This window comes from Rhipicephalus sanguineus, chromosome 11 (assembly GCF_013339695.2).
Source record: "Rhipicephalus sanguineus isolate Rsan-2018 chromosome 11, BIME_Rsan_1.4, whole genome shotgun sequence".
Classification (NCBI taxonomy): domain Eukaryota; kingdom Metazoa; phylum Arthropoda; class Arachnida; order Ixodida; family Ixodidae; genus Rhipicephalus; species Rhipicephalus sanguineus.
This window is the reverse complement of record NC_051186.1, coordinates 99,767,208-99,792,673: the sequence shown is the minus strand read 5'-3', so window position 1 is coordinate 99,792,673 and position 25,466 is coordinate 99,767,208. Positions and strand designations below refer to the sequence as shown.

At 47.0% G+C, this 25,466-nt stretch overlaps 2 protein-coding genes across 2 annotated transcripts in view; both read right to left on the bottom strand.

The window, feature by feature from the left end:
* LOC119373402 (kelch domain-containing protein 3) overlaps positions 1-25,466 on the bottom strand; it is a 536,457-nt gene that overhangs the window by 366,575 nt on the left and 144,416 nt on the right. The gene's annotated exons all lie outside the window — the stretch shown is intronic.
* On the bottom strand, positions 1,136-10,814 carry LOC119375285 (kelch domain-containing protein 3). Its single transcript, XM_037645466.2, has 8 exons — positions 10,660-10,814; positions 9,556-9,714; positions 7,636-7,823; positions 6,473-6,686; positions 5,250-5,336; positions 4,279-4,387; positions 2,359-2,456; positions 1,136-1,233 (listed from the first exon to the last, which is right to left on the bottom strand). The coding sequence occupies exons 1-8, from the start codon at positions 10,805-10,807 to the stop codon at positions 1,136-1,138; spliced, it is 1,101 nt and encodes a 366-aa protein (XP_037501394.1). The 5' UTR covers positions 10,808-10,814.

The window sequence follows — 25,466 nt, the reverse complement described above, 5'->3', positions numbered from 1 at the left end:
CTAGGTGATGCTAGGTTGTTTCTACGTTGATTCTCAGCGTAGAGAGGTTCGAGTTAAACCACAGACAGTCAGACACGATACGGATGTCGAAACTGCAGAGACAGAACCTCGCGCAGAAACCAGGCGTTCGCACCTCTCATAGATGTACGGGCACATCGTCGTTGGCGTATGCCTTCCATCGCTTCGGGTCTCCTCACAGCCGCCGTTGCCTTTCCCGTTCCCTAGTATTCTATCGTTGTACGCACTCAGGGTCTCCGGCTCGCCGCCGTCGCTTCGCAGCCATTTGTTGGGCTAACTGCTGCCTTCTTCATTTTTAGTGGATCAGTGGTGAGTAGTGGTATTCACCCAATTTCACCCAATTTCTGCGGCGCATACCCGTTTATGATGATGATAGTTTCTTGGTTCGCCGGACAAGGAACGATTTGCTAAACAGCTTCGCTGCTAAAAGCATACTAAAATTTGGAAGGGGCTACTGCTGTCACGAGTCGCAACGCACCTAGCTGGGTCATTAATTAAATACGCGCGTACGGGCGGTATATTTGTGAGTGCTGGTATGATTGCCGACATCTAAAATCTTAACTGACAATCATTCAGAGTTCTTCTTGACGTTACTGCGGCCCTGAAAAACAATAAGTGAAAATGTACGCCAACATTCTTTTGTCGCATGCTAATTTTCCATGCTTTCTCGTGATACGAATTTCGAATGATACGAATATTTTTGGTGGTCCCGTGAGATTCGTATCACCGAAGTTCCACTGTAATAGCAGTGTCTCGTTTATCACGTTGAAGGCGCCAAACATATCTCGAAACAAAAAAAAAAACGTATCTGCTGCCGCAAGAATGCACTGTGGTAGTACAAGCTTCCAGAAAGGAAAACAAAAATTCGCTTGGCCACAGCTGTAGCTTTTCAGTACCCTCTTCCCTGGCGTGCATAGACGTTGATTCAAGAAGGATGGCTAACAACTATATCACAGAAACCTATGCTTTAATTACAACGCCACATCGGTGAACTGTATTTTACTGTTCATTTACGATACTGTGAAAATGAGCCGTATGTATTGTAGCTAAGTTACTTTGCTCGTTCTTCACGACCTCATCCGACTTGCTGAGAGCCAATTAACGCCTAAATAAAAAATCAAGCGTGCGTGACTTGCTTGTTTTCGTCGGGAAGGTGGCTGATGTCCATGCGACAGTCGATCAGCACGAGTAGGCATAGCGTCTTCAGCGAAGGCGCTGCAAGAGTGAACGGAAGATGTTCGAACACCGCACGACCCTCTCATCCACTTCGCACTTAGCACGCAAGCCGATGAAACTAAGCAAGTATAGTGCACTAATAAAAGTGACGTCTCATTCGTATTCGCAGTGTTTTCGTTTGAAAGTTGCAAGGCTTGTAGCGTCGCACAAAAGGGTTACTCGTTCTCTGGAATGAGCATGCCCTTTGCTGCGCTTGCTCAGATCTGGGACAGCTTTTTCTTTTTAGCGAATCAAGTTAAGGAAGCTGTGGTGTAGTAGACTCCTGGCTCCAACATTATCGGGACTTCACTTATGACCCCAGGTATGTTTCCGTCGTTGATGCTAACGCCGCCATAGGCATGTTTATACGTGTATAGGTTGTTTGTACATGGACGTAGTGTTACCGCAACCGGAATGCTGATTTGACCAGGTATTGTGGTCGTCAATGAATTTCATCGTTCCAATCAATCATCCTCAAACACTCGCAGGGTTCCTTCCGCATTCGCCTAAGACGACTCGAAGGCGAAAGCCATCTTCTTCTTTTTCTTCAGTCGATGTATTGATCCTCCCCCCAAGCCCGTAGCCAGGAATATTTTTCGGAGGGGGGGGGGGCTTTGACTATTTGACAAAAACGCCTATTTTCGGTAAAACACCATGTCTCATGAAAATTTCGGGGGGTGCCCCCCCCCCCCCGGCTACGGGCCTGCCTCCCCGCCGCCTCTGAAAGCGTTCTGCAGCAAACGTGGCTTCGCACTGGGTCCAGGATCGGGGGCATTGCAGGCTTTCTGAACCTCGCCTAGTTATGCATTGTTTCCGTGGTCGGCCCACCTTTGACCAAGCGGCGATATCATGTGCTCACGTGGTGTGATGTCACGTCATGTGACATCATAATGACGTCACAACTTTCAGCGATCCGTGCCGTCATGATGACTTCATATGGTGACGTCATCACGTAATGATTCCTCGCATCATCGTGTTGACGCCGACGTCGCCGACGGTCACATTCCTCGTTTGATGAGGCGTCTAAGGTTTTCGCCTTGAAACGGGTGGAACACCACCTAAGCTCTGTCCTTGCCATAGGTGCGCGCACAGCTCCAGCACATTACACGTGAGGCGTTCCCTCACCGAAGTCCAGGACGTGTAGGTCCGAGTGCTCCACGAGGGTTGCGGCGTCGCTGGAACCGCGATACCTTTCCACGATGTTGCCCTTGCTCGACACCGGACTGCAACGAGCAAAAAGAAAGGAAGCATTTCATTTATTGTATCCTCAATCGCACAAAGCTCTGTAGAGAAGAGTGGGGTACATAAAATAAAAAGCGAACAAAAATAACATCAAATTAATAATAACTACAATACATATTATAGCGATGCTGAAGCACACAGGCTAATCAAACAAAGGTCTTTATTAAGGGCGAACCTGTGCCTACAACTCAAAGTGGCTGCGGTTGTAAAACTGCGAGTCAGTCGAGCTCAAAGAGGTCGTTCGGCTGTATTCTTTCTCTTCACGAGAAGTCCCAAGCGCGTGGCGAGCCGGGTCTGGCCAGGCACTCGCGCCACGATGGTCGCTGCGCGGCACTACAATAAAGGCCCAAACACACGTACGCGTTGCAGCGCGTCAACGCGTGACCTTTTGACGCGGCGTCGCGCCCTCTCCCTATGGAGAGGGAGGGCGCGCAGTTTCGCGTAGGCGCGCGCCCTCTCTCCCCATGGGTAGAGGGCGCCGCGCCCTCTCACTATGGAGAGGGAGGGCACGCAGCTTCGTGTAGCCGCGCGCCCTCTCTCCCCATTGGGAAAGGACGCGGCGCCGCGTCAAAAGGTCACGCGTTGACGCGCTGCAACGCGTACGTGTGTTCGGGCCTTAAGGCGCCCATGCGCGTCCAATATGCACGGTGATGGGCGCGCTATTTGTATTCAGCCAAAACGTTGCGGCAATATGAAGAAACGGTGTTAGACTTATACAATTGAATTCAAATACAGGGGCGATGAGAAATACAGAACATAAAAAAAGTCGCAGGTTCACCGCAAGGACGAAGCAATGAATGCGATAGCGACAAACTGTAGTGTTATATGAAGTAAGGCTCGCACCTAACTTTTTTGGATTCGCGGTCTCGCGTAATTCTGCAAAACGCTGGTGTAAGAGAATACGGCCGCTCTAGGGAGAGAAGCGCATTTCGCACAGTCTATCCGCGTTGAGAGCACAGCACGTAGAAAGATATATGAGCCGTGTGCTAATGCCTGCCGAGAAGATGGCACGCGCGCCAGCGATCGCGACCACGCACTTGGAATCAAAGTTCACAGTTGCTGCTCGAGCCCCCCCACTCCCCCCTCGTTTTTTTTCATGCTCCTACAAGACAGGCGAGGCGTTCCCTCTTTGCTTGAGCAGCAATCGACGGCAGGCCTCGCACGCGGGTTGTTATCGCACGCGCCCTCCATGCGATGGACGTGGGTCGGCTCGTTTCATCTCTGCTTCAGCCGCGTTCGTCGTCCCCGCTCGCGCGCTTTTAGCTGCGAGTAGAACATACGACGCGCGGGGCGACGTTATCGATTTGGACTTTATACGGGACATGACGGCGACGGCAAAACCCGTCGAGAGTGTCCATATAATTACTATCGCAATAAAAATTGAACAATATACGCTTTACTTGTCATCAAGTAAACAATTCTGTAAGATGGAAGAAAACAAGTCATGATCTGAAAAGGAAACGGGTCTGATGGAATGTAAGTAGAAATGGATCTGAAATGGAAGAAAAATTTTGGGAAAAATTAATTTCCTCTAGTATCGTAATATTAATGATTGCGGGATGCTTACATGCCAAAACCACGACGTGATTATGAGCCACGCCGTAGCGGGGGACTGCGGATTAATTGGCAAAATCTGGCAACATTTATGGAGGCATATATGGCGGAAAAATTGCCGTAATGAGTTTCTAACACCTTACGCAAACGCTTCTGCTTAATATGTGTACCAAATGTGGTATTGAAATCAGAAACGATACTCTCACAATGATCACGTATAGCTGAAACTATATATTGTGCAATTTTTACCTGGTTCCCCCGAACAGGAACAGTCGGTTGTCGACCAGGCAACATCGGTGTCCCCGCCTGGCGGTGGGCCCCTTGCGCAGGAGCTTCACCTGGCTCCACAGGGAGCACTCTGCGAGGACAGGAGCCTCCTTTCAACGACATCGTCTACGCATTTTGACAGCATTCGCGACCACATAAAAAATTTGACGGATGGGTTTAAATTAAACAATCAAAATATTATTTGCGCTGCGGAAAAAGATTTTGTCAGCTACGCACTAGTGTTGCTGAGGAACCGGTGGAACTGGCGGCCTTCCCCTCCTCCTCACCCTCATTTCCCTTTCCCCCCCCCTCTTGTTAAACTAATACTATACATGGCTAAGCTGTGCTTTCTTTGCCGTTGTCTCTTTCTCTGTGTGTTTCTCTCTCTCTCTCTCTCGCTCTCTCTCTGTTTCTCTTTCTTTCCCTCTTTCTCTCTGTCTTGTTCTCGTTCTCTCGTCTAAAGCAACGCAATCATAAGGCTCCCATAAGTGCTTTCTCTACTAGCGTGCCTGGATAGCCGAGTGGTTAAGACGCTCGCCTTGGGCCCGCGGGTACCCACGTTCGAATATCCAGCCTGACCAAGAAATTTTAGTTTGTTTTATTTATTTATTGTTCTCCCGCTTCTCTCCACTTCTCTTCTTCTCTCCTCTTCCTTTCCTTCCTCCAACGCGTTGCTAGGCGCAGAGCTCGGCGAGTTTCTGCACACGATACCCTTTGCCTAGGGTATTTTTACTTACGAACACACCTTCGAAAAGTGGTTTTCACATGCAACTGAGTTAGCTTTCCCGCCCTGATGTAAAACTGTCTGCACTAAGAAAATATCACGAAGCGTTTAAAACATCATGCAAGGAAAGGCAAAATGTTATCATCTTGTTTTTGCTACTTTGCATTTCTCGTGGGTTCGCCACACATCAGCGAGGACTACCTGAAGCATGTGCGCGTATTGCAATTACCTGGGCTGTATTTGTACATGTCTCCGAAGAATGTTCCCAGGAGACCGTTGTAGCCGCCGCACACGTACATCTCGCCTTTGTAGACGACTGGAAATAAAAGGCAGCCTCACGTGTTTGGTAGCAGTGAAGACAGCGAGACCACGAGAAAAAATGAACTTTCCAAGGAGCATTGCGTGACAAAACTGAATGCAACCAGAGGTAACATCACATTTGAGAATGTATAATGCGAGATCATGCGTGAAATTCCGTGGTACATAAGTTCCCATGCGGTTTGTTCAAGCACTACGAAGGAAAACTCGACCTAATGAGGCTCGCGCTCTGAGCTATCTTGCACAAAAACAGCACCAATATCCGAGAGAGTACTTTGCAATACGTGACGCCACAGTCACGTGCCAATGAACAAAATGGTACCCATGTGTGAGGGAACAATTCGCCACACTTAACTTATGGCATGCTCAACAGTCGCTCCGGAGCGCTCCTGCGGCACATCGACGGTCGTGCGAAGTAGCAACTGAGCAGGGGCGTAGCCAGAAATTTCTTTCGGGGGGGGGGGGGGGGGGTTCAACCATACTTTATGTATGTTCGTGCGTGCGTTTGTATGTGTGCGTGCCTATATACGCAAGCAAAACTGAAAAATTTCGGGGGGGGGTTGGGGGGTTGGACCCCCCAACCCCCCCCCCCCCCTTGGCTACGCCCCTGCAACTGAACTTATCTATGCTGCGAGCACAAGTGAGCTTTAATTCTAATAAAGAAGTTTTTTTAAGCGCTATTTAATTGCTCGCACGTGCTCTTGACGCCCGGTGTGCCAACCCACGGCTACGCGCCTGCAGTGCTGTCAGTTACAAAAATAACGCAAGTTTGGGCATGTTGGTGTTCCATTTGAGCATCTAGCGCACAACACAAGGACAGAGTGAAAACCGACGAAGACAAGCGCTGTCCAACAGACTTATCTTGAGATCGTCACACTCATATATATGACGATGGTAAAAAGCCTGCGCAACCGCATTTGCAGCATTCGTTGTATGTGATGTCAAATGTTACAAATGTGGTTGCGTAGGCCTTGAATCATCCTCAGATATATGAGTCCAAATAAATCTGTTGAATGTTATCACCTGTACACGTTTGTATACAGTCATTGCGTTGTCGCTATACGCCGAATTATGCCTAAACCGCACGGATCTCAAAGGAAGCTTCGCTTGATTAAATAGAGAGCGTGTTCGTACAGGCGGCGTGGCTGCACCGTCCCGGAGGCATGGTGCCCTTGGTGACCGGGTGCACCCAGGCGCCGTTGGTAGTGTCCAGGTAGGCGAGCTGGTCGCAGTAGGCCACCTCTTCGTCTTCGTGGGTGTCTGTCGGGCTGCGCCTGCCACCCCACACGTACATGCGCCGACCGATGGCCACCGCAGAGTGGAAGCTGCGCCACTCCGGCGCATTGCCCTGCGCAATAGTTGCGTGCAGCCATGCACGTGGACGTTTAGTATCAACTACACTATCCCCGCAGCGCCTCCCCACCCCCTCCTCTTTGGTCGAGTCGGAACGAAAGCAAGCTCGCCCATGAGTACAAATATGAAAATGAAGCGATGGCGTGCTTCTCACAACGGCCTGCTAGTGGTCCCGGCTTTCCGCGGGTAAAGGTGAGAAGTAAACAGATCTTTGAATGCAACATCAGGGGTCCTCTGTCGCTATTATCGCTAAAAAGCGTGCATAACCATAATAACCCTGCGCATTGAAAAATGGCATGAAAGGCCCGTCTCTGTGAAGGTGTGGGGCAGAATTGATGTCCCCTTCAGACGATTGGGGGGGGGCTTGTGAGCACGCCTACGGGAATGTTTACCTCGAGAGCTTCTACGTAAACACGTGAGAAAGGAGAAATCATTTTGCTTATCATCCATTGCAACGAATTCGATGTGGTCTGCTATGTATATAGGTGAACAAGTTTAGCAATTGTATGAGACAAATCTTCGATTAATCTCATCAATTTGTTTAGGAAAATTGCTGGAAGAAATCATCGACAAAGCCCTAGTACGATGTTTACAAGTCTGTAATTCAAAGTCTGTAATTCACTGGAAAAAGACATCACAGAACCGTAAATCATGTAATATTTTATTCAATTGAAAGGAAAAAAGCTCATGTATTACACACTTCCCTGAAAATATTTCTAAGCAAGAATTTTCCGATTTCGTTTTAGCCAGTAAAACAACTTCAATAAGACATCGCGTTTGTCTTCTTGGGATGCTCTAACATTCACTTTGCAAGGAGTGTCACCTATATATAGTCTTTATGGGCGAGTGAATTCTAGTCGTAGTTTTATCTTTTAAATTATGTACGTTATATACGCCAGATTTTTCAGACCACGTGACAGCTGGAGGAGGAGGTGTGTGCTCACCCTGGTGGCCAGGAATCGCCAGTGCATGGTGTCCAGGTCGAGCACGTGCACGTCCTGCGACACCCGGTTGGCATCGTCCTCGACGCCGCCGAACACGTACATGCGGCTGCCCACCACGCACGCCGAGTGGCCCTCGCGCGCTGCCGGGGTCTCGCCCGTGGTGCGAGGACGAAGCCACGTCAGCGACGCTGCATATGCCAATGATCGGTTGGATTTTTTATTTCGACAGCAATTATGTCTGTATACTCTCGGCACGCTTTTGCCGTCGGCGTCGGCACCGCCGTTATGTTCCGCAAAAAGTCCAACTCGATAACATCGCCTCGTGCGTCGTGTGTTCTATGTGCGAGTGAAAGCGTGCGAGCGCAGGCGACGAACGCTTATCTAGCGGAGAGGAAACGCGCCAGCCTTCTTTCATCGCGCGAAAGGCCAGTGGAGCGGAGGGGCGGCTGCATGCACGGCTCCACACTCTGCTCAGCCGGGCACGGTAGCGCGAAACTTCCTTTTAGACTAGTTGGTTCGTACTAGAATTTTAGAGGTGGTGCGCAAGCAGAAAGTAAAAAGCAGGAACACAGATAAGAGCGCAGAGCGAGGAAAAGAGCGCAGGTTCTGCAGGCTTATTTTTACAGGCATCAGCGGACGGCTTGCTCCTTTACGTGCTATGCTCTTACCGCTTCGCTTTCAAACGATAGACAGCACGAAGGTGGCTTCGCTCGCTGCAGCGGTCTCGTCTCCTCACGCCGGCCTTTTGTTGAGCTACATGCCAGGCTGGGCAGGCTAAGGGGGTGAACAGCTAGCGTTACTTCGTATAACATTCCAATTTGTTGCTACCGCGTTCAATGTATCGCCCTTGCGGCGAAACTGTGACTTTCTCGCGAAATAACGATAACCGAGGCACTTGTCTACGCAGAGCGAGGTTGTGACGTTTATATAAGCGTTCATATAAAAGGCGACGCCTTTCATCCACAGGGCCGATTTTCGACGACCGAAAACCATACTCGCCGCCAGGGGCGTAGCCACGTTAGGGCACACCGGGCCCGTGCCCCCCCCCCCCCCCCCCCGAATTTTTTTTTGCCATAGCATACAGAGCAGAAAATGACACTCGACCACATCTGCCTGTTCGTCCCCACTACAGATCAAGGAGGTGCCCCCCCCCCCCCGAAAAAAAATTCTGCCTACGCCCCTGCTCGCCGCTACACTGTATATTGAGTCTATTGTTTTCTTGGGCACAACTTCGCACAATAAAGGCCTAAGACATTAAGAGCGCCAAAAAGTATAAACGAATAACGAAGCGAGGGGACACATACAAGCGCTGACTTCCAACTAAAATCGTCTCGTTCATATTTTTTCGCGCTGTTAATCAGTAGCGCAGCCGGAAGGTTCGTAGGGAGGGACGGGGGGTTGAACCTCCCTGACTGCTCCAGTGCTGTTACTTGTGCACTGGAGTGCCAGCTAGCCCAAACGTGCACGTTAGTAAGCCCAAAAGAAGGGTTCAATCTTTGCCGGTTTGGATGTTACATTCTTCACAGTCACAACTACCTGACATATGGTGGAGGTGCTTGTCCGTTCATGTATACCGGACACTCCTGTCATGCCGTGTACCAAGCCCGAACCGAGACCATCGAGATAGTATCGGGCAAAGTGTGAATTTCAAAAAACAGCGTTGCAGCGGACCCCCCCCCCCCCAATGGAAAGAAAAAGGGTCCTCGTTCTCTTCTTCTCTTTCCACTGCTGCGTTTTTTTTTTAATAGTCTAAGGTAAAGTCCCTAGATTTTTCCCTGTTAAAATCTAGGGACTTTAGTCTAAGGCTTTCAGCATTTCCCCCAACCCCTGCCAAAATTTTACCCTGTTCAGCGGACTGAGTATGTCATCGTTAAGATTCTTTGGGCACGAAAGGCGACGAGGAAGTGACGGATGGCGTACAGGTGTCGAAGCGGTAGACGATGCTGCAGGCACCGTCCTCGTTTCGTCCTCCCCAGAGGTAGGCGTACTCGCCGTGCCCAACCACCGTGTGGCCGAACCGCTGGAAGGGCACGTTCTCCAGGTTGCTCTGCACCGGGATCAGCGTCCACCGGAGAGAGCCTGCGCAACCACGCATGGGCATTCGCATTCGACGAAAAAACAGATACGGTTTTTGAAGGTACACTAAAGAGAAGGTTACAATGTCCCTTATGCATTCGCCTATAAGACGACTCGAACGCGAAAGCCATGCATCCTTTAAATTTTCTTATCAGTCGATTGTACTGACACCCCCCCCCCCCTTCTAAAACTTTCTACACCTCAAGAGGTTTTGCACTGCCTCCGCGATAGCCCCACCTTTAATAAATTAGCGACCATGTCCGCTGATCATGTCGTTTTCGTGACGTCATCAAGTCACAAGTCACGACCTGCGACGCCATGATGATGCCATTTCGTAATCTCAGATCACGTGAATATCGTTCGAGTTGACGACGACGCCGCTGACGGTAACTTTCCGCGTTCGATGAGGCGTCTAATTGATCTTTCATATTAAATGACGATTTCGCTCGTATTAGGAAATCACCCTTCGATTGAATGCTAAGCCGCAGCCTTGCCCCGAGTAGATAGATAGATAGATAGATAGATAGATAGATAGATAGATAGATAGATAGATAGATAGATAGATAGATAGATAGATAGATAGATAGATAGATAGATAGATAGATAGATAGATAGATAGATAGACAGACAGACAGACAGACAGACAGACAGACAGACAGACAGATAGATAGATAGATAGATAGATAGATAGATAGATAGATAGATAGATAGATAGATAGATAGATAGATAGATAGATAGATAGATAGATAGACAGACAGACAGACAGACAGACAGACAGACAGAGACAGATAGATAGATAGATAGATAGATAGATAGATAGATAGATAGATAGATAGATAGATAGATAGATAGATAGATAGATAGATAGATAGATAGATAGATAGATAGATAGATAGATAGATAGATAGATAGATAGATAGATAGATAGATAGATAGATAGATCGCACCGGTGTTGAGTATGTGCACGTCCATGGGCCGTCGCGTTGTGTTCATCTCTTCGGCGCAGTAACCGCCGAACGAGTACACCTCGTCACCGATGGCCACTGCCGCGTGCTGGGTGCAGCATGGTCCGCCTTCCACGCGCGCCGTCCACATGATGTCGATATTTTTAGACTGCGTACGCAGGACACACGAAGTCATCAACGATGCATACACAAAGAACTTGCGGCATACTTTCCTAAAGGGACTCGTAGCAATGTGCGAAATGTTGCGTGAAGCAGGGATGCAGTCATAGACATGCATTATTTTCTGACGAGCGTATAGCTATAGCATCAGCCAACATTGGTGAGCGCTTGTAGTGTGTGAGTACAATACAATAGGCTTCACACGTGAATGAATGAATTCTGAATGAAGTGTGCACTTCATTCAAAATTAAGTAATGTTGTAGCCTACATTTCGGCTTGACAGATATCTTTATTGACTGGTTGGTGTGTCCTAATTTATACCACTACAGATTTTTTTGTATATTAGCAGCACGAGCCACGAGTTTCTTGTGTTTGTTGTAAAAACTTCCGGTCGAGCTCTGACTTCCGGTTTATCGAACATCCAGGCACGAAATCGATGGTTCAGGTTGAAATCCATATGATGGCGCATAAGTTTTCTTAAGATGAGGGTCAATGAAGTCTCGGATAATTGATGAAGATTAATTGAATTAGTTCATTGAAATAGCAAACGTTTCTTTTTTTTCTTTTTTTGAGCGGCTGGGATCGCTGCGGCATCTGGCGGAGCGGATCTCGAACCTCGCGTTTCTTTATACGTTGCCTCTGAGGTACGCTTCGGCAGAGCACGAAACACAAACTTAACCAAAGAATGCACCAGGACACACGAACGCCGTCGTGCCACTACCAGAAACCGAAGTCAAGAATTGGATAGCCTCCGCATTTCTTTGGCTCAGAAAATGGATTCTATTCTGATCCAAAGACTGAGCGAAGAACTGTTCCTGGAACCCTCGTTTACTTCCTGTGAAATGCTTCACATTAATAACTGATTCAACGGCCGCGTGTAAGATCCGCAGTACCTTCAATAGAATACCATGTCCCTAACGTTAGTCACTTTTCTTTCCGTCACCATATATGTATTTTAAGAAATGTGTACTCACGCTGTAGGCTTGATAGATTCACTCAGGTTAGGAGCATTGGACCACGCGAAGACCTGGAATCGGGAACAAATTAATATCCCAGCAGGCAGCCCGTCGCGAACCGAGGTGGCACGCGTGCCAATCTGCTATTCTTCTTCGTCGACTGCCCGTTGGTTGGTTGATCCTAGAGGAATGGCACAACCCACCACGGGGGATCGGCCACGAATCGTGCGGCAGTAGGATGTGTGAGTGAAAAAAAAAAAGGGGGGGGGGAGAAAGAAAAAAAAAAAAGATAATTCTAAAGAGATAATTTTAGGTAAGCGAAAATGTTATTTGTGTTCGCGGTTTCCCAACTGAATGCTAAAGAGATAGAAAAAAAATGGAAGAGAAAGAGTTAGTTAAATAAAAGCATTAAATAAATTATGAACGATAAATGAAATAAAATAAATCACCAGTGTGTACTAGAAATATTAGCATGGCAGTCTTTTTGATTCGTTTGTATAGTTAATTACTGCCTCACATATGTCCCTGTTGCAGTGACCCAGTGCCGACGCCCCCAGGGAGAGTAATGCCGTTACGGAAAGCTCAAGCCCAAGTTTTCGGAAAGGAGGTTCAAGAAATCTTTGCCTTAGATGTTGATATCTGCGACATTCTGTGAAAAAATGGTCTATGGTTTCTGCTTGCGAACAATAACAACATTGAGGGGAAGGAACAAAACCAGGCCTGTGTAAGTAAAAATTTAAAGAGGGAATTCTGCATCGCAATCAAGTTAACGTAACTTCTAATTGTCTTGTGCCACACCATGAACTATGCCATGGAAACCTAAGGTGCTGAAAGTCTGCCCGTGCCGACCTAACCGTCAGTATCCTTTGCCGATTATGCCTTTGGAGCCACGCTAAGGTGTCATGCACATGCGAAGAGAGAATTACCAGTGAGTGCGCCTGCCAGGCTCGTTTTATTGCGATAGCAATCATATGAACACTCGAGGCGTATTTTTGCCGTCGTCGTCATATTCCGTATAAAGTTCAAATCGAAAACGTCTCCCACCGTATGTTCTATGCAGGGCTTAAAGTCTCCCTTCAATGTAGGGGGGCCCTCAGAGGGTGGAGATCTATATACATACATACACACATACATAAGGCCCCTCCTTAAGAAATGGAAGGAGAGGGCCCCCCCCGACCCCCCCCCCCCCATGACTTTAAGTCCTGGTGTCCTACATGCGCGTGAAAGCTAGCGAAGGCTGCAGTCGGGCGCGGCTCAAGCAGAGGTGTTTCTTTGTCACTGGGGCGCTGCAGCATCGCTGGTGAGGCTAGAGTTAGTGTACATGAGCCACACACAGTAACTCTAGGTGTGGCAACTGCCATTCGAAAGGTCGTATTCACGCATGCTTGCGCACCCTATCTCGGCTGAGATCATAGATGGCTCCTACCCTTGTACGGGTTGGGCTCTCACCGCTCACAGACAGCACGAAAGCCGCTTCGCTCCCTGGAGCGGCCGTATTTCTTTATGTCAGCGTTTCCTAGAGTTACGCCAGATCGGACACTAACGGAGATGGCTGCTAGCCTTGCTTCATGTCGGTTTCCAATTTGCTGCTATTACATTCATTGCTTCGCCCTTGCGGAGAAACTGTGACTTTTTAAATTATATTGGCATTCTTAAGACACCTCACACACGTACCTGTGTCTATGTCCGAATCTTAACTTTTTAATGTAAAGGGACGATAAAAAATCACAGCATATCCACGGAGTGAATGATGATGAGTGGGCGAAGCTGCGGAGGTTCATCGGTAAACCGTGAATCTTCCGTGAATTCTGCCCAGTACATCATCACCGACGTGAGATCGGGCGCGTTTATACTAAAGGTTCGATGAGTTATGACGACTTGCAGCTCACTTTAATTTTACATGTACGCTGTGAATTTTCATTGTTTAGAAAACCATTGCTTTAGAAAACATCTGGCGTCTTTCGTTAAGCAGCTGGCGTCTTTTCGTTTTGCTTTAGAAACATCTGGCGTTCTTTCGTTTTGCTTTTACAAAACATCTGGCGTCTTTCGTTGGTTTATTTCATCAATCAACGGCGTTTTGAACAAAATTTTTATTGTTTAATCACGCACAGGAGAAATTTCACCAGGCACTACCTTGGAGGTAAACAATGGCTGCTAATGGGAATGAGAGACAGAAGAAGTCGGCTTTTAGCTAACACTTACACTTCTACTTCTACTAACGTTTCCTACTGGAACATGCCAACGGCTGCTAATGGGGAATGAGAGACAAGAATTCGGCTTTTAGTTAACGCGCACGCTGCGAATTTTTTATTGTTCAACAACGCACAGGAAAAATCTCCCACCGGCACCACCTTGGAGGTCAAAGCGTAAGACTGGTTACGCACTACGACTACGACTACGAGGGACGAACGGGTGCCGCCTTAAGGAGCTTCGCCCCTAAAAGAAAAGTTATTTTTTGTCGAATTAGTAAGCTAATATTTTGCAATAACAAACGCACCACACCTGTTGCGAGAAGAGGACGCTTGGCAAGAAGGAAAACGAGCAAAAAGGAAGTACCTCGCCGAGACGTCGTAAACTGTGAGGGCATTACTTATTGTTAAAGAATTAATGATGTTTCATTTTTAACGGCGCCATGAGAGTTCAAATAGCAAGTATCAGGAAGTTCTATCGAGCCAATGTGACCTAGTTACAAAAGTAATAATAATAATAATAATAATAATAATAATAATAATAATAATAATAAGGGCTTTGAAATTCGTGACCCCGTAGTGACATTCACCAAACTTTGATAGTAATTATTTCTTATAGTAATACCACTAACATGGCAAAATTAAAGACGAGAAAGTTCTCAAGGAACAATTTATTAGTTTGGACTGGTTTAGTGCTTCACTTTAGTGTCGCTTCAACGCTAACACGCATCATATATGTGGTATGTTCGTGCCACCTGAATATATGTGCCACTCCTCGTTGAACAACCATGATGGCAACTTGAGTCGCTAGATATGCGCTGCTCTTCGCAAAATTCATACGAATAATTTGAATAATTCGCATTAAGCTTCGCCCTTGGCATCGCCTTCTCATTCGCTTGCCATAGATCATATGGTTCGCCAAGAAATGCTTCGCGTTTAATAAGGCTAAACGAGATGGCTACAACACATAGCTTTTCTTTGTTCAAGACATAACGAAGAAGTCATATTGCTATATATATGCGTTCCGGTTTCCATTTGACTTAGGACCTCGATCTACATGGCGTTTCTTCAGAACGAGCTGAAGAGATGTCCTTATAGCGACAGCAATCATACGGACACTTTAAGCGCATTTTCGCCGTCGCCGTCACTGTCGCCGTGATGTTCCGTATAAAGTCTAAGGGTGATAACATGCCCGCGCGTCGTATGTTCCAATGTGCGAGTGAAAGCGTGCGAAGGCAAGGGACGATCGCGGGTGAAGGGGAGAGGAAACGCGCCGGTCGCCTTCCGCCGCGCGAAAGGCCCATGGATGTCCCGGAAATGAGGCAGGTGGTCTGCGAGGCTCTGTCATGACTGTTATTTTTGCACATTTTATTATATTTAATTCATTTGTCTGGCTTTGCGCAAATTTGCCTAGCTGCCTGTGGATGTTTTCGCCGAGTAAGCATAGTTGGAAACTGGCACTCTTTCTGTCCTCGCTTTTTCTACCGTAGGTTTCCCCTAGCGCCTTAGACTTTATTATTGAGCTATCAATCTGGCCTCAATGATATAACAGGCGCAATGCATGGAAAATGCATTTAAACGTTAAACAGTGCAATGTAAGGCGAATCTAGAAAATCAGCTACTTGTAAACCTCCTCTTCGTCACACTGATAGATGGCAGTACAGTACTACATGAAGTGACCTCGTATAAGTATCTATAGTCGGATGCAACACCGACGCAGCAGCCGATGGCCTCCCCGATTGATGAAATAGTCCCGCTCATGCACTCGGCAATGTTCTCCGAAGGCGGATTCACCAGCCGTCCGGCTCATGACGTCAGTCTGAAGTGCTCGCCCATTGGTGCAGGTTTGTGTGCATCCGCTTTTGAGGAGGAAATGCCGTGGACTCTAAATTTGTATTCGACTATAGGCTTTCACAAAAATGCTAACCTTTCCTGGCAAACCTATGTCAACTAGGTCGTTAACATAGGCGTGCGCATGAGGTGGGGGAGGCTAATTACTTAAGAGGGGTCGCAAAGTCTACACCATATCTTTACTCAGTTCGACCTGTCCCGTCACTGTTTAAAGAGAACGGCCACGCAGGTTTTTGAAGATAATGACGGCCGAAGACCCATGATATGCTTACCCAGGAGAACTGTTTACTTTCTATATTTACTCCTGGAAAGCCAGGGACCAAAGGCAGGCCAATGTGAGAAGCGTGTCACCGTGTCATTTTCATTTTTTTCATCCACTTGCCGATACGTTGGCTCCACCAACATTTCCTGTTCAAGGATTTTTCAGTCGCACGTTAGGTTAATTACCTTATGCTGCATCTATTCAAGGGCACCATCATAACATTATATTGCATTAGGACTACGTTATATAAAACACATGTAAAGTCAAGGCTTGAACATCCACGCTTTGTAGAATAAAAGAAAAAAGAAATCTTATTTACGAAGTGGAATCAGTACATAACTATAGTGTGCGTTTCATTCTGTCAAATTATTCCCGTTATTTCAAGTACGCCACCGATGAAACTCGTTTGTTCCTGACACAACTTCCCAACCTCGTTCTACAAAGACGTGTGTCTCGTTTATCGCTATTTCACAAGATATTTCATAATGCACACCTGAAAGATGAACTTCTTAGCCGTGCTATTTATCTTGTATTTATCTTGTATCTTAGCCATGCTATTTATCACGGCATCTTCTCTGCCTACGGCTGCCTTCAGCAGAGTAAACTCGGTAAACAAAGTGACCGAGAATACCTCATGAGCGTCGGTGATAAACACGCTAAGAGCAGCGCCAATAAAGATGGAAATCAACTTCCGCCGCCCCTGCAAGGGAAGGCCGATAAAGATAAAGGTCAAGTTTCGCGCGCCTAATGTAGCACGATCATTTCAAAAGCTTCTTGTAAGTTGTAGGATGTGGCAGCAGCTCCCAGTGAGCGTGCATCGTCATTACGGCGCGAAATTTCAAACAGAGGGTCGAAAACGTACCGTACGGCAAAGACCTTGCGGGACAGAAAACCGCCTCCGTACATGTACGGCAAAAACATTCAAATGGTTAAATTGTTTGCTGATTCATTTATGCCAAAGACAGTCAAGGAATGGAACCACCTTTCTACCTCCGCCCCTAGCTACATTATCAATTCATGTGCGCGTACATCACTTTCGACAATTACTACATTATGTACTAGCCGCATAGGTCGGCAAGAACATTGGAGCTCACTCAGACGCACTCAAGAAATACATTTTGCTCTGAGAGCTCACTTGAACTCAGACTCACCAACATTTTCCTCAACCGGACTCACTCGGACTCAGACTCACTAAACTTTTTTCTCAATCCGACTCACTCGGACTCAACCTCACCAACATATCACTCAGCCGGACTCACTCAGACTCAGATTCACGGCTTGACCTGACTGAGTGAGCCTGAGGGAGTTGACTCATGAGTCAAATAGCGTAAAATTAGCTTTTTCGATCATGGTGTCAATAAGGGGCGTAGCCAGAAATTTTTTCGGGGGGGGGGGGAGGGGTTGAACCCCCTTGGCTACGACCCTGGGTCAATGCTCTTCAAATGCCAATATCTCACATAATCGGTGCTCTAGGATACGCCTTTTGATCTTGTACTTTCAAATACGATTTATCAGTGGTTTTAATCCAGTAAAGACACTTTTATGAAATACGTGAATCACACGAGATATTTTATCAAGAACTTCCCGTGAAAGTGTTCACGGGGGGGAAGTCAGGACACGCCCCCCCCCCCCCCCCCTGCTCCCCAACTCACGCGTCTGATATAAGCCGATATAAGCCCATATAAGGCTGATATCAATGCCGAAGATGAGTAGATAGGACCATAGGACGGCAATAAAAGATGGAACTCACGCACACTCACTGAAGAAATATATATTGCGCTTAGGCCTCACTTGGACTCAGACGCACCTATATTTTCCTCAACCACTCACTCGTACTCACTCACCAAACGTTTCCTGAACCGTACTCACTTGGACTCAAACACACCAAAATATTACTCTCCCGGACTCACTCAGACTCAGACTTACGGCCTTGTTTGCCGACCTATGACTAGCCGCGAGCAGTCATTATCAACTATGTATTTTGTTTGCAATTACCACTCTCTCCTGTAACGCCTTCGGCCTTTGAAGGCATTGAAATAAATAAATAAATAAATAAATAAATAAATAAATAAAAACATGGCTGATCTCTCTGTCATAGGAATCGGTATAACACGAAAGCGAAACATGTCTTCACAGACGTATTTGAGCGTTTGGTGTGCATTCTTTCGCCCCATGCGCGAAGGAATGAATGCTACAGCAACAAATTGTCATGTCACGCGAAGAACAGCAAGCAGCTCGAAACTTGCAACGCGCTGCTCAAGCAGAAAGGACGCACGGAACGAACATACACGTGCAGGATGAGCGCGAACTGTCACAGTTGTAACTTATTTCTATGTGAGCAGCGGGCTCCTTTCGCAAAAGCGGCCGCTGCGGTGAGCGAGGTGACCTTCGTGCTCTCAACGCAAACTTGCGGTGAGAGCACAAGACGTACAAACCCCCGCGATCATAAGCGTGCGCAGGGTTCCCCTTCAGGGGGGGGGGGGCGAAGGTTCGTCGCAGCGCCCCCTCCCTATTATGCCAATGTATGCGGCTGCCTTTGCGCCCCTCTTCTCGCCCCCCCTACAATGTATAGGGCTGACTTTGCGCCCCCCCCCCCCTTTTCGCCCCCTTGCCCTACCCCCCCCCCCCTGCGCACGCCCATGCCCGCGATCACGACATAAGCACGCGCACGAGCGACCACGCCCTGTAGAGGCGCGCGCTCATCAGCGTGGGGCGACGGCCTTTAAAGGGGTCATGAACCACTTTTCCAAGTAATGATCTAATGACCTTAGTATCGGAGTTTACTGCCTCCCGAATCGATTGTCGCAAGAATTTCTCGAATCCGTCAAGAATCAGCGGAGTTACGGGGGTTTGGCGCACGCTCTCAGCGCTTTCTCTCTTTTCTCGTGCCGACGAGCGCACTGGAAGCTAGACAGGGAGGGGTGGCACAGGGGTAAGAAGTTACGTCAGCGCGCGTCATGAAACGCTATCGCTCTCCCGCTGTGATTCGCACGCGCGAGTGCGGCTACCGTGTAAAGCATGGTGTAAAGTTAGCAGACTGAGGAGTGCGGCGCGGGCAAGTAGCGGCACTCCGTGGCAAGAAGCGCATCTCATCCGGCTATCGGCCAATAAGCATGCTATGTCTCCGCGACGTCAACATGCTGACGCCCCGCCCACCGACGAGTGTGAGAACCGGCCTCTGTTTGGAAAGAGGGCGCCTGAGAAAACGGCAACTTCGCGCTCCGCTTGTGGCCTTTACGTGGCGCGTACGACTGTAATACTTGGCAGAGCAGTTCATAGCTGTGTCAGCTTTCCGCAGGTTGTGTTTTTTCAACAAGCCCAAGGGGTGCTTCATGACCCCTTTAAATCGCGCTATTCGAGCCCTTCGCGCCATCTCACTAGTGATAACAAAAACGCGCTGATGTACCACCGATCTCTGAGTACTGCCACCGGTACATGGCGTATATAAACAGCTCGTCGTTAGCATTCCAAAGAACGTGCCGTCTGTGGCTGAACCGTTTCGCGCCGCGCGCTGTGGAGCAATGGGTCGTAATTTCGACTCCCGGTGACGTAACGTTTTCTTGCAGTTTTTTTTTCTTTGCCATCGTTAGTCTTTATATTTTACAACGTCATATCCGTGACGGAAATGCGTCAGTGGAGCCGTGGTGGGCCCCGGCATAAAACACTTTCGTGTTAATAAATAAATAAATAAATAAATTCCACGGTTGAACACAGTTGAACCAATTAAGCTCGTCGAGCGATAGCATTAACTACTGCAGAAAGCATGCCGCGACACTGTCCCGCGCATCGGTGCCTCCGCGCGGGCAAGATGTCCACATTTCTATTCGTATTGCCGGCGCCGAAGTCACGTGACAGGAGTTGAAGTCTCTTAGCTCGCGCGCCCGCCGGCTCACGGCTCTTGACGACCGACGGACAGGGGTGCGCGGGAAAGGAAAACAAACTACACTGTGCATGTCCGCTGCTATGACCACGCATCTTCGAGAAGGAAATTGACCTTGACTGCGCTTCAAGGTGAAACGCACGCACAAAGGCATTTTCTAGGTTTGTGCCGGGAGGAGTAGAGCTCTAACAAATAAATAAATAAATAAATAAATAAACGTAGCAACTAGCCCAACACATGTCGCGCGCTCCGGCAAGAACTGCGTGCTTTGAACGACCGGGCGCTGTCGCGCGCGCCCAGGGATTATTAGCAGACGGCTCATACCTTTGCACGTCCTGTGTGATCACCGCTGAGTTTGTGTTTAAAGTAGGTCACCACCTTTGGGGGAAAAGTTTACAGTCATAGTCCAAAAGTTATGGCTATGGTTTGGCTTGCAGGGCTTAGGTAAACTTAAACTTTAAAACGATGAAATTGCTAAAATGCAAAATATAAAATTCATAAAAAATAAAAATATACACACAAGCAGTACACAGCACGAGCGCGACTCGCGCTCGTGTTGTGTACTACATGTGTGTGCTTTTTTTTGTGCGTCTTTCTTCGTGTTCAGACAGCGCGTCACAAGTATGAACTGTGGAACTTCACTGGAATTGCCTCGTCACGTACGTGCCTGCAGGATCTTCAGTTGACGGCTGCCTCCTTTCGCGTATGGGTTTAGATGCTTTTACCGATTCGGTGGGTGGGGAGGGGGGGGGGGGCGTTCGGTGCCGCTATGCTAAGCTATATTGCCGTTTTGTACCTTTAAAAACTGAACAAACAGTGCTACGGTAGACGTATACAAATGAAAAAGGTTGGGTCGATGCATTCGGCGTTTCCTGACATTATTTCACGTCGCAATATAGAAAACTAAGAAAACATTCATGTAAAACAGCCCGAAGTGCCGGCGCCCATATGTGATTACGTAAAATCGTCCATATGGTGGACAGAAATATTGGGGTGATTGGGGGGGGGGGGGGGGCTCACAATTAACGTGCGCCTCTTGAGTGTACCAGCAAAATGGTGACGTTTGCGTGTTACGTCTGTTGCTCAAAACCTGCGAAGTTTTCAGAAACATGAGAACGCCTTCAAGCGCCACCAAAGGGCACATTTTTCTTAAGTAGAATAACAGCTAATTTGCACGCATGCTTGAAACAAAATAAATGATTAAAAAACTAGGGCGTTTCAATTCCAGGTCAGTTGACGGAAATGTCTGTTGTATGCCAAATATTCTCCACGCCTTTTGCGAATTGGCTGCCACTTTCCGTGTAGTGGTGCACCGCGTGTTTCTGCGTGGGTGAAACAAAAAAAAAATGCGCGGCTTGGCCAGGTGGTGCGGTGTCTGGTTGCGAAATGACACTACGCTTTTTTCTTTTTCTCTATTTCTTTCGTTGATCTCTCTTTTCTTTCTACATTAGTCTATTTCTCCCTTTCTCATTCTTTCCGTGCTATGCTTTACTCTCCCCTCCTCCTCGCCATCCCATCTCTACTCCTCATGCTCATTGCCCTTTCCCACCCCCCTTGCTACACTACAATATGCTCTGCTAGCGTGCCTGGATAGCCGAGTGGATAGGACGCTCGCCTTCAGATCGAGGGTATGCAGGTTCTAATCCCGCCTCGCGAAGAGCTTTTTTTGGCAAGAATTTTTCTTTCTCTTCCTTTATATCTTTCTTTCTGTCTCTCTGTTCTATTTCTTTCTTTCTCTCTCTGTGCTCGTTCGCTCACACATCACAGTTATTAAAGGCCATGCCGTAGCTGTGAGTAGTGGGATCTGCCCAAATTCTATGGTACATACCCGTTCATGAGGATAATAGTTTTCGGGCACGACCACACATTTTACGCCGAGCTAGAACAGCATTGTGTTGACATGCTTCTACAAAGGCACGACGAAACAATTAGGGAAGGAAACTCGAAACGTGAGACTTTCTTTTTCATTTTATTTTTTTACTTCGTTTATAGATTCATATATAAATTAAATGAGAAAACGGAAGCCGCAGCACCATTATAGAGGCAGAGGCGGCACAAGCGCGCACAGACACAAAAATTATCAACCGTTGATCCAGGAAAACATCTGCGCATACAAGAGCGCACGCAGATAATACGCTTTTCGGGCCACGTGTGCGAGTGAACCACTCATGTACTGTCGAGAAAGAATAGTCTGCAACCTTGCGTCATCATTCTGTACATCCTGCACAAGACATTCGCAGCAATAGCTGAAACACGAAAAACCTGAGCGTTTGGGCACTGTTGGCAGGAGCGCGGTTGTACGGCTTAAGCTACGGCTGGTGGACCAGCCATTGTTGTATCATATGAGCAGTCCATGAAATGGTTGTATGGCATCCTGACAAGGGCTGATCTACCAGCTGTAACACATTTCCACGTGTAATCCAAATAAGGCATAAGTTCAGAAAAGACGGAGGCTTGAAGAGGGAAAAATCCTCGAACAGGGCCTGCCTTGAAGAAAACAAGACTGTTTGTTGAAACACCGGCTCCAGCGAGACACCCTGTTTATGGATTTTTCAGATTTCGATATGTAGACACTCAAAAGCCTCCTCTCTCCATATATATATATATATATATATATATATATGGAGGCAGGAAAACGCATTGATGATGATGACAAACTTTTAAGTGTCAATTATTTGAAGGACACAATATATGCACTGATTAGTGATTAGGAATTGTTGGCAAATCTTCATTCGAAACTGTCAGTTAAATAATCACAAATCTCGCTCTTCAACAACGCTTATATGTGCCATCATCTTTACACATGCAATTTGCTGCTTCTTAGGGAAGTGCTTCGTTAAGGTAAAACTAAATGGGCCGGGCACATGAAAATATGGAGACGCTTGTGTCCGTGTTTGCATGTCCTGTCTTTTCAGAATGAATAGTCACCAACTAGCTCGGCTCTCTATTATTCTAAGCTTCAAGGCAACCAATGTTCACACCTATGTGTGACCTATACCCGTCACCACACAGAAATTACGTCTGCTTGCAGTGCCGTTACCTTTTAATAAGCCGACACCCCGTTCCTACGCATCCGATTTGTACAGAGGTTCAGGTTTGCTAACTACAATCTCGTGACTGAAAAATGGAGCAGAAAATGACTGAGCCAAAGTGTTCGCTTTGCGACCGAAACAGCCATGTGCAACCTTTTGCAACCGGTTGGTTTGCGACTAACTGGGTCGCGCGTCTAGTGCTAGCTGCAAGTGTGAACAAGCCTTAATCTGATGTCGTGCTTCTTATTGGGTATTACATGGTGCAATGCAGCAAATGCACAAGTCATTCTTGTATGCCTAGCACAGCTGCAGTCTCATGCTAATTTGCTTCTCATGTAGACAGCTTGAAGTCACTTGACATGGTTTGTAGTGACAGTGCCCTTTTTGACATGCATCAATCACTATTAGGATCTGGACACCTGTAAGGCTCAGAAAACTTCACTATTGCAACTAAAGTCTGCGATGAAAGAATACGTGACTAACTAGTTTGCGTGATTATAGCACAAGCCCCACTTGATCCACAGCACATGTCGTGTCCACAGTGGCATGGTTCAATGCAATGCAACCTGATGGTGAGAAAAAAAAAGTAAAAAAAAAAGGCAAACACCCATGCTATTCCTACGCACAGCCACGCTCATACAGACAGTGACCACACACTCAAGGCCAACAAACTTTACACTACATGGAACACCCAGAGGATACACGTCGACATAATAGGAGGCTATTAAACCAGGATGCCTACAGCATCACATATCCAGTCTTTACACATGACAGTCGAATACATGAGGCTAGCTACCAAGTTGGAGCTTGTTCTCAGAAAGATGTGCACTTGCAGATGCCAACTTATTAAAAAATCGGCCTAAAAGGTGCCATGTGAGAGACCAACCATGTCGGCATTAACAAAGCAAACAGCGCGCCCAAGTCGATAAACTTAGGGGCAATTTAGAAAACGTCAAAAAGTGATGGCAAGTTTAGAACCTCTCATACGAACATAATGATCATAACAGTTTACACCAGTGACATAGTAATGCAAATAACCTACTGCTATGGTGGAATATAGTTCTAAAGAGACAACTCAAAAAGCAATATATTTTCACCCACTCGCCAACTGCTCCTTCATTTAGCCATTAATAAAGAACAAAGGTCAATTTCTACACAACCTAGAACAGCTGATTCCTTACATGAAAAATATTTGCATTCATAAAGAAAGGTTTTTTATTTCGACACATTTACCACATAAAAGCTTTGCAATGTCAAATCCCATGTTGTATGTATATACACGCTTCCAAATATAATAGCGAAATACTAGTTCCAGGAAGTCCAGTTAGCAAAGTCTAGTTTGTTATGAAGACGCACACATGGCTCAAACGCTTGCAAATGAGAAACAATGAAGAGGTGTATGTGGCTGCACCTGATGAATCAATGATGTCAGCAATTTAATGACAACCTACTGCATTGTTCTTTTCTCCTAGTAGACTACAACAACTGTTGTCATGCCATATATACATTAGTTGAGCACAAAAGAACTCTGCATACATAGTGAATTCTTTAGCTGAATATGGACCACATAGCATAGACTACTCAATTCGTACTCAACTTTAAATATTTGCACACCCTTAAATAAAGACCACTTGCAGAGACCTGTAAGTGCCTCAAGCACACCTTTCTGGAAGCAGCTCCCACTCTCCTCACAACTGCCAGCAGCAAAAAACATCAATCATGTACGTGATTACAACACGCTCAGTGACTATGTCAAACGTCAGGCTCACAGCCCCGCAGATCAAGAGTGACAAGCAGTGGCCTGCACTTCCCAATGGCCTGCTTTGATATATGTGATTACAGGATCAATCATGTAGTGTTCACACGTCGCTTCTTCCACATTTTCACTGACTGTACATACGTCGCATTGCGTGCCTGATAACCATTAACAAACACGTGAACCATATACCGAGATAGATGAGAAGAGGCATCACACTTGCCCACGTTCGCAGTGCATGACTGTGGGCCCGAAATAGATACACTATAAACTCTCCTTCAAAAACCAACTGAGGAGGCAAAGGACCGGACAACCTATTGCGGTAGTGACCATTACATCAGGTTCGAATTGGGAGCCCGAGCTGGCGTACAACAAAATACCTGCATGTCTGCAGCCGTACGTGCACAAAAGAGTCAGCAAGGATCGAAGAACACAGGAGTACTACGGATATGGTACTCCATGCTATAGGAGTACTAATCCAGAAGGTGAAGCTCTTGCAGGAACAATAGTGAAAATAATGATGGGAGCAATAGGGACAGAGGCAGTAGCAAAAGGGACACGAGTAACAGTGACAGGAACGATAGCAATAGGGACAGGAGCAATAGGGACAGGAGCAATAGGGACAGGAGTAATAGTGGAAAGAGTAAAGGGCACTCAACGTGCAGGATTTACAAGCCTCATTGGTTCTCAAAGCAGGGAAATCT